At 63.9% G+C, this 8,647-nt stretch overlaps 2 protein-coding genes across 3 annotated transcripts in view; one reads left to right on the forward strand and one right to left on the reverse strand.

The window, feature by feature from the left end:
- The window catches only part of SHANK1 (SH3 and multiple ankyrin repeat domains 1), a 45,367-nt gene extending 43,888 nt beyond the window's left edge, over positions 1 to 1,479 (reverse strand). Inside the window, 1 exon segment of the mRNA XM_053905663.1 lies at positions 1,082 to 1,479. The gene's annotated coding sequence lies outside the window, so the exon portion shown is untranslated.
- A 3,495-nt stretch (positions 1,480 to 4,974) lies between these two features.
- On the forward strand, positions 4,975 to 7,381 carry CLEC11A (C-type lectin domain containing 11A). 2 transcript variants are annotated; one of them, XM_053905669.1, is made up of 4 exons: positions 4,984 to 5,335; positions 5,565 to 5,754; positions 6,066 to 6,257; positions 6,695 to 7,381. In XM_053905669.1, exons 1-4 carry the CDS (start codon positions 5,189 to 5,191, stop codon positions 7,138 to 7,140), a joined length of 975 nt encoding a protein of 324 aa, XP_053761644.1. In that variant the 5' UTR covers positions 4,984 to 5,188; the 3' UTR covers positions 7,141 to 7,381. The 2 variants fall into 2 exon arrangements, with proteins under 2 accessions (XP_053761645.1, XP_053761644.1); XM_053905670.1 differs by lacking the exon at positions 5,565 to 5,754 and having other exon boundaries at positions 4,975 to 5,335; positions 6,020 to 6,257.
- The last annotated feature ends 1,266 nt before the right edge of the window (positions 7,382 to 8,647 follow it).

Consider the following 8,647-nt stretch of genomic DNA (forward strand, 5'->3'; position numbering starts at 1 on the left):
GGCCAGTGGGATGAAAGCAAAGCTGGCCCCGGCCACCCCCCCCCAACCCCCGCCGTGCGGCTGCCCCCAACCCCCCAGACCGGCTCCGGCCCCTCCCCCTCAGGCCCGAGGGAGGGAGCGGGCACACTCCGCCGGGGCGGCATGAATCAAACGCTCCGCGGCTAAGAATAGCTGGCACGCAGCTGGTACTGAGACGGGCTGAGGAATCGGCGGGGGGGGGGGGGGGGGGTGGAGAAGGGGAGAGAGGGGGTGCCCTGGAGGGTGCGGGGGGACAGGGGGCGGCTGGCGTGGCCGAGAGCGGGGCCCGGGAGAATGAATGGAGGCGGAGAGAGGCGGGGAAAGGCGGGGAGAGGAGCCGGGGCTGGGGCCGAGAAACTGGTGGGGGAGAGCCCTGGGCCGGGGAGAGGGGGCGGGGGCACCCGGGAGCGGGACTCGGAGGCGGGAGCCGAGGGGGCGCGCCGGCCGGTGGAGAAGGGAGCGGAGACGGGTGGGGATGGGGGGGGAGCTTGCGAAGGGGGTGGGAAGGTATCGGAGGAGCCTAGAAGGTGAAGCCCGAGCTAGAGGGGGTCGAAGGGGGCGGAGGAGGCCAAGGCCCAGACCCTCGACGGAGGGGCGGGGGACCAGGGTGACCTGGGGGAGGGGCCTCGCGCGGTGGGTCTACGGAAGGGGTCTAGGGGCCCCGGTAGGCCGGGGTGGGCGAGGCGGGGGAGTGGCCGGGCAGGGCCAGGAGGTGGGTACCGCGACCGAGCCCTTGGCCTGGGAGCGCGGGGAAGCGGGTTTGGGCTGGGGCCGGGGGGTGGGGGGGGTGGGGGGGGGGGGTCTGCTGGCGGGGGCTGGGGGGCGCATCCTCCTAAGTCTGCTATCTGGGACGGGGCACCGGGGACCTGGGCGTAACCCAATTTGGCGTCTCCCGGGGCAACGCTCCCCACCTTACCCCCACCCCTCACCGCACACCCGGGCCCGGAGCCCGGCGCCCGGCCAAGGACGTCCGGGGCGCCCCCGCCCCCTTCCGCAGCCCCGGCCTCGGCCCCGGCCCCAGCCCCGCAGCTCCCCCCAAACCCCGGGTTCTCGACCCCCTTACCTGCCTGGCGGGGCTGCTGAGTCCCGGTCGGCGGCGCCCGCGGCCCCTCCCCCCTCCCCCCCACCCCCCACCCCCCCGGAGACGGGGGACCCTCAGGCCATGCCCCACCGCCCCGGAGGGCGAGCGGGCCGGGGAGGGGGCGGGCGGGGGCCGGGGGGGAGGGCGGGGGGGCCGAGGACCTCACCCCCCCCGCGGGCCGGGCCTGGCCATCCGCAGAGCGCCCCCCCTTCTGCCGCGGCCGCCGCGCCCCTCGGAGCTAGCCCGCCCCCGGCTCGGTCCGGCCGGCTCCGGGCGCCGCGTCTCCGCCTGTTCTTCCTCCTCCTCTTCCTCAGGCCGCCGCCGCCGCCGCCGCCCGCTCCGCGCCTCCTCTGCCTCCCTTCTCGCTCTCTCGCTCTCACCGTCTCTCCCTCACCCTGTCTCTCTCTCTCCCTCCCTCCCTCTCTCCTTCCCTCCCCTCCCTCCGCCCTCTCCCCTCCCTCCGGAGCCGGTGGAGGAGACATCGCCCCTCCCCGCGCCCCCAAACCTCGCCCATCCCCCCCCCTCGCCGGCTCCACCCCCTCCCCCTGCCCTCCCCCACCACTCCCCGTCGCCACCAGCTAGCCCAAGCCGGCTCTACCCCTGCTTGCCCCCCTACCCGGACCTTGCGGCCCCGCCCCCCTAAGGGTTCGCTCCACACACACACCCCAGGACCGCCCCTTCCCAGAGCGTCTCCCACCCCCTCTACACACAGTAGGACGCGATAAATATTTGTTGCTAGACTCTGCTCCTCCAAATTGGATGGTGAGAGCTATAGATTGCCGTCCTGTCCCTCCAACACACACACACACACACACACACACACACACGCACACGCACACGCACACACACAAACATCTTCCCCCAAGGCACAGGTGCATAGAGTCACTAGCTGGCCCTGCACGTGCAGACGTTACCCATGCACACACTGTCCTGGGCGTGCATGACCTAACCTCCCTGTGGGTACATCACCACAAACACACTGCACTACAACACGTACATGTCACACGCGCATGCCAGAGCATACATGCCGCACAGCATTTACCCACCCCTCCCCCAACAAGGGCACGCACCCAGGTGTGCATGCTCAGATCTCCAGCTCACACGAAACCCAGAAACGGAGACGCACAACCACGTGTGCCTGCGGCTCCACCACACTCACCCACCTCCGAATTCATCACACAGGTGTGCACACACCCATTTGGATGCACAACACCGTGCCCTGCCTCCCCTCCATAGTTATTGCTGACGTTTCTTGAGCACTTCCTGTGTGCCAGTCTCTGCTCTGGATTTACTCATCCACTTCTCACACCAATCCTATGGGCTATGCACTTGGACCATCCCCGTTCTCAGAGGGGGAAACTGGGGCACAGAGAGGCAAAGTCTCTTGGCGCCCAAGGTCACCCAGCTACAAAGAGGTGGCAGCAAGGATCAGGGACAGGTAGGCTGGTTCGGTCTTTATGCCACTGTTGTTCACCACTAGGCACGCCACGGTTGTGTATTCGCCTTCATTATACACAGACATGCCCAAAGTCTCCTTGCAGCTCAGGTCTCTGGTGCCTGGGACATACCACAGACACAGGGCAGGTCCCTTGGGGTGAGAGTGTCCCCATAGCCCAGGCTCCCACCCTTCTTCCAGCTCCGCCAGGGCTGCCAGCTGGGGCTCAGACACCTGCAGAGGGTGGTTCTAAGAAGCCTCTGGATGCATCTCCAGCTGTGGGCTCCAGGGTACCAGGGTAGGAGCCAGCCCAGCCCCAGGAGGCCCCGCTCTGGATGCATACCCACCAGCCCAGGTGGTGAGCATCTGGGCCCAGGGAGAGAACAGCTGCCCATGTTGGCAGCAGCAGCGAGAGAGGCTGTGTACCCCTCTATGGTTTACAAGGCCTTTCCTGGCTTGTGCATTATCTCTCGAGGCCTTTAGCTGCTAGTGAGGGTTCCCCAGGCCCCTAATGGGCACCCGAGAGGCCCAGGCTCTGAGGCGGTGAGCAGCCTGCCCGATGTCACATTGCCCTCTGCTTTCTTGGATTTCTTGGATTTCCCAGGCCCCTCCTGGGGCTCCCAGCAGCTGAGGGCAGATGCCCGGCCCTTGCGTAGAGCCAGAAGCCTTAGCTAGCAGCTGCCATGCTGGTGACCTCCAGCAGGTTGCCCCATCCCTTCTCGGAGCCTCAGTTTCCTCCCTTGAAGAGCGGGCCCTGCCATCCCTGGCTGCTGAGCTCCACATTCTCGCTGGCACAACAAGCCAGGCCCAGGCTGGGAAAGCCCTGAATGACTCACTGGTCTGGCACAGAGTGGGCACGGCATGGCCTCCTGTTTCCCGTGCCTCTCCAGCTTCTCTCCCACTGCCCTCATCACCACCCTGGCTATCACCCCTCAGTGCCCCCGTGCACCTGCCTCAGGGAACTCGGGGTGCCCCCAAAACAGTGGTCAAGCCTTCAGTCTTCTGGCTAACCCGCTACCCTGCCAGGAATGGCTGTTTCTGTCCTCGCTAAGCAGACTGATTGAGCACCTACTATGTGCTATCTCCAGGGATACAGCAATGAATACGTACCTACACTGCCTTTGCTGGCAGGAGACAGGCAACAGACAAGAAAACAAACAACAGGAGATGGTCTTGATTATACCAAGAAGATAAAAAATGGGGTGTTAATTTGTGGAAGTGCAGCTTCTTTAGATAGGATAGTCAGGGAAGGCCTCAGATGAGCTGAGACCTCAGCAGGGAGAAGGAGCTGGGAGAGAACATGAGAGCGTCTAGAAGGAAAAGGCCAGTGTAAAAGCTCTGAGGGAGGAAGGAGCTTGGCAATCAGGAGATAGTGAAGAGGCCAGTGTGGCTGGATCCCCTAGGGGGTCCAGGGGGAGTGGGGGTGATGAGCTTACAGAGGTGTAAAGGGCCCATCCTTCCCAGCACCCCCCCCCCCACACACACACACAAGGCTGGGCAGGCCAGGCTCTTGCCGAGGACCGGGTTTGGCTTCCCTCCTGCATATGATGGGAAGCTGGGGGAGCAGGGGAGTGGGGAGTGACGTGATCTGATTTACGGTTTGGAAGCATGGCTCTGGCTGCGGCAAGCGGCGTGGATTGGAGGGGCTCGGGAGAAGGGAGGTGGAGAGTCAGGAGGAGGCCACTGCAGTGGTCCAGGCGGGAGAAGAGGCACTGGGCTGAATGCTCAGAGCTCCAGAGCCCAGCCTGCGTCTGTCTACTCCACCTCCTGGAGAAAGCTTCCTTCACCACCCCCACCCCCACCCTTCCGCCTCCCTTCTGCCCCAACCCCCACCTTGTGGGAAGGTCTGCACGTCTGGGAGCAGCTGGAGTCCCCAGCATCGCCCCACCCCGGGCCTGGCCTGCAGGACGCTTCCAGGAAAGTACAGCAAACGAATCCCAAAGCCCCACCCACTAGAGTTGCATACACAGCCTACATGCACGCTCTTCACCTGTGTCCCCGCAGACGGGCACACACACTCATTTTCAGGTTGGGGCAAGGGCTCCCGGCCAGAATGGGAGATCTGAGGGCAGGAGGCGCCCTAGAGCCTGAGAACTGTGGGAAAGCCTCCTCTGGCAGAGTGTGTGGGCAATGGTGGCCACAGAGTAATAAAAACCTTATGGAGACCCTGCAGTCTCCTTGCTCCCAAGGAGTGGCCAGGGGGAGGAGTGGGGAGCAGGGCCAAGCCCCAACAACCCCCTGAGGGGGTTCCTCGGCAGAGGCTGTGTCCCCAGGAGCCCTTGGAGAGCCGGCTCTATTCTCTTCTGGCCATCTGAGCTTTTGGCCATGGTGGAAGGAAAGAGCAGGGCGGAAGTGAGCTCTGGAAAGTGGGAAGAGGGGGGTATGTGGAGAGACCCAAGGCGGGATCCAGGCTTTGGAACGTTGGAGGTTTCCGGCCACAGAGGCAGGGCCTCGGGGGAGCCAAGAGAGGCGGGGAGAGACACACACAGAGGAGCAGAGACCAACGGACAGAAGAACAGACGGGCGGGCTGACAGAGACAAGAGCTGGGAGAGGGACCAGGGACTAGTGATCTGCACACACTCCAGTCCCAAGAGACATCCCCCCTCCCCAGAGACAACCCTTTGCGGCCTTGGGTGCTGCGGAGCCCAGCCTGATGCAGGCAGCCTGGCTGCTCGGGGCCCTGGTGGTCCCTCAGCTCCTGGGCATCAGCCATGGGGCTCGGGGAGCAGACAGGGAGTGGGAGGGGGGCTGGGGAGGCGCCCAGGAGGAGGAGCGGGAGAGGGAGGCCCTGATGCTGAAGGTGAGTTGCTTAGGACTCTGCTGGGGAACTGTGGGTGTGGGAGGGAGTGTATTCCAGGGTTAGGGAAATGGGCCAGGGAGAGAGATGGGGCAGGCTCAAAGGATGGGGATGATGGGTTCAGACAAGGGACTCAGGGGCAGAGAGCCAGCTTACTGCTGCAAAGGGGTGGCTGGAGTGTGTGGGCAGTGAGAATAGAGCTGGGCTGGTAACCATCCCTCCCCTGCCTCAGCATTTGCAGGAGGCCCTGGGGCTGCCCGCTGGGAGGGGGGACGAAAATCCTGAGGGAACCCCAGAAGGCAAAGGGACCTGGGGCACCGAGGAGGACGGTCAGGGGGAGGAGGAGGAGGAGGAAACAACGACAAACCCCACCACAGGCCCTAGCCCCTCTCCCACCCCTGAGGACACCGTCACGTATATCCGTGAGTAATCATTAGCTCCATCCTGCCCCCAGGCCTCCGTGGTCATTTTCTCAAAAATGAACGGTCCCTTCAAGGCCCGGCACCTTTCAATTGCCCACCACCCCGCCGGTGCCCGTCCCCCCACGTCCCTGGGAGTTCCGGGTGTCCTGCCTTGCCTCCCAAGAGCCCAGGCCCACCGGCCCCTACATTCCAGGAATCCCGAGTACCCCCTACCCCAACTCTGTCCCCTGAAGCCCTAGTTCCCCCTGGTCCTTTGGTCCCTCAGCTCCGCCCCTCGGGCCCCGTCCAGCGTGTGCCCTGTCTGTCCGCAGTGGGCCGCCTGGCCGGCCTGGACTCAGGCCTGCACCAGCTGCACGTCCGTCTGCACGCGTTGGACACCCGCATGGTCGAGTTGACTAGGGGGCTGCGGCAGCTGCGGGAGGCGGCGGGCGACACCCGCGACGCCGTGCAAGCCCTGCAGGAGGCGCAGAGCCGCGCGGAGCGCGAGCATGGCCGCTTAGAGGGTGAGTCCGCACCGTGCGGGGCGGGGAAAGTGGGACGATGCGGGTCAAGTGGAGGACTGGTGGGAGGAGGGGGCCCGGAAACGTCTGAGGAGACGTGAGGACCTAAGGTATCCGGGGCGAGCGGGTTCCTAGAGACTTGGAGGTCACTTGTTGGCTTCTGCGGAGCTTAGAGTAGCGGGGAGAGCGAATGCGGAGAGCTGGCGCGCAGAGGGGGAGGTACGCTCCTTACCGCGCGGTGAAGCGTACCCGTCTCGGGCCGCGCCACGCCCCCTACAGACAGATTCCAAAAGTCTGGCCCCACCCCGAGCCGTCCTAACTCTCCGCCTCCTTACTCCCCGCGGTTCTGACCCCGCCTCCTCCCGGCCCGGCCCCCGAGGCTCTAACCCCGCCTTCTCCCCGCCTCCGGAGCCCCTGACCCCGCCCCGTTCCCCCCTCAGGCTGCCTGAAGGGGCTGCGCCTCGGCCACAAGTGCTTCCTGCTCTCGCGCGACTTCGAGGCGCAGGCGGCGGCGCAGGCGCGCTGCGCGGCGCGGGGCGGGAGCCTGGCACAGCCGGCAGATCGCCAGCAGATGGAAGCGCTCACCCGCTACTTGCGCGCGACGCTTGCTCCCTACAACTGGCCGGTGTGGCTGGGCGTGCACGACCGGCGCGCCGAGGGACTCTACCTCTTCGAGAACGGCCAGCGCGTGTCCTTCTTCGCCTGGCACCGCGCGCCCAGTCCGGAGCCCGGCGCCGGGCCCAGCACCGCGCCGCACCCGCTCAGCCCCAACCAGCCCAACGGCGGCACGCTCGAGAACTGCGTGGCGCAGGCCTCGGATGACGGCTCCTGGTGGGACCACGACTGCGAACGCCGCCTCTACTACGTCTGCGAGTACCCCTTCTAGCGGGGCCGGTCCTCGCCTCTCCGGTCCATCCCACCACTCGCCCTTTGGCTGGGCCGTTCATCCTTCTAGAACGCCCTTCCCTCCCTCTCTCCCTGCCCGTGGATGGAAGCGTGTTCCCCCTGGCTGGGCGATCCCGGGGGGGCCTTCCGCGGGGCCGAGAGCCCTGACTTTCCTGTGTCTTTTTGGGGGAGCGGCGGGCACCAGGCTAAGTCCGGCGCCAATAAAAACGTGTGGAATCTGACTTGAGCAGGCAGTGGAGGCACTTTTGGTCTTTAGCTCGTCGAGGAGCAAGCTTGGCAGGGCAAGACCCTGGCCTTTGGATGCCTGTCCCGTTCTGCTTTTACAGGTATTATTTGATCCCCAGAACCAGAATGATGGAGAACACATGTACATATGTGCTCACATCATCCGCTCCTGCACACGCAGCTGATGCCTCCACCCCCATCGGGTCCCACTCACAGCCTTTGGGACAACAGGGCCTGTCAATCATTGTCCAGGCCTTGGCCTTGGCCGTGGTCAAAGAGAGCTGGGAAATACAAAGGAGCTAAAGGTTCTGATGAGTCCTGCAGGAAAGAGCCCATTTAATTTTGTTTCAATAGTGTATCTCAAACTTGTTCCACCAGATGGAAGGTTCCTTAGGCCCTGCCCCGCTCCCTGCCCCTTCCCCCAGCCCCAGGGGCAAGTGTTTAGAGGCAAACTTAGGAACCTATGCAGCCTGGAAACTGAGGCTCCCTCCCAATGTTTCCTTGCCTACTCCCTGCCTATGTGGCCATAAGCCAGTCTCTTCTCTCTGAGCCTCAGTTTCCTCACCCATTGAACATGGGTACAATCATCTCTACCTTGTATTAGCCCTTGGGAAGTTCAGGTGAGCCCAGGAAAGTGAGCATTTGAAAAATGGTTGAATGTGCATCACGTGGTCCCTTTGCGCCCCCCCCCCCCCCCTTGTCATACCTTTGTTCCGGGAGTCAGAACACTCGGGAGTGGGCCAGCTTGGGCATTGGCATTGAGGACAGCACTCTTTGAAGGCAGAGCCCTTGTTTTGGAGCCCCCCAGTGTCTTTCCCCCAACACTGGCAACATGGCCCTGACCCCAACGTCATCATGGAGCCCAGGAACTGAACTGTGACGCTGTTTGTCCTTCTGCCCTTCCCTCTCCATCAGCCGTGGTACCACCAGCCTAAAATGTCACCATTGGATCCACCAGTGGGAGGAATGAGCCACCCCGGTCATTTCTCAGCCCCACAGCCCCTGTAGGAGTAACAGAATGGAGGGTGGTAGCAAGCTTGGGGGAAGGAGGCCCTGGTCAGGAAGGCTTCCATCAGAGGACCAAAAACGTTGCTCAGGATTCTTACCCCGGTGAACTTGTTTACTGGGGTTGGGGAGGGGTGGCAGGATGTCTTATAGGCAACCAGAGGGCACATTAGGCAGACATTGATGGGTATCTGCTGTTTCCTGGAAGGGGGCCACTATTACAGACCTCATAACATTCTGGAAAGTAAGTGGGTGGG

This window comes from Panthera pardus, unplaced genomic scaffold (assembly GCF_024362965.1).
Source record: "Panthera pardus isolate Hobbes unplaced genomic scaffold, ASM2436296v1 HiC_scaffold_18, whole genome shotgun sequence".
NCBI classification, from domain to species: domain Eukaryota; kingdom Metazoa; phylum Chordata; class Mammalia; order Carnivora; family Felidae; genus Panthera; species Panthera pardus.

Bases quoted from the DNA above. Each gene is read 5' to 3' on its own strand.
- CLEC11A (XM_053905669.1), top strand. From the start codon at position 5,189: ATGCAGGCAGCCTGGCTGCTCGGGGCCCTGGTGGTCCCTCAGCTCCTG. The intron at 5,336-5,564 runs GTGAGTTGCTTA...CCCCTGCCTCAG, and splicing joins GGGAGGCCCTGATGCTGAAG to CATTTGCAGGAGGCCCTGGG. The intron at 6,258-6,694 runs GTGAGTCCGCAC...TTCCCCCCTCAG, and splicing joins CGAGCATGGCCGCTTAGAGG to GCTGCCTGAAGGGGCTGCGC.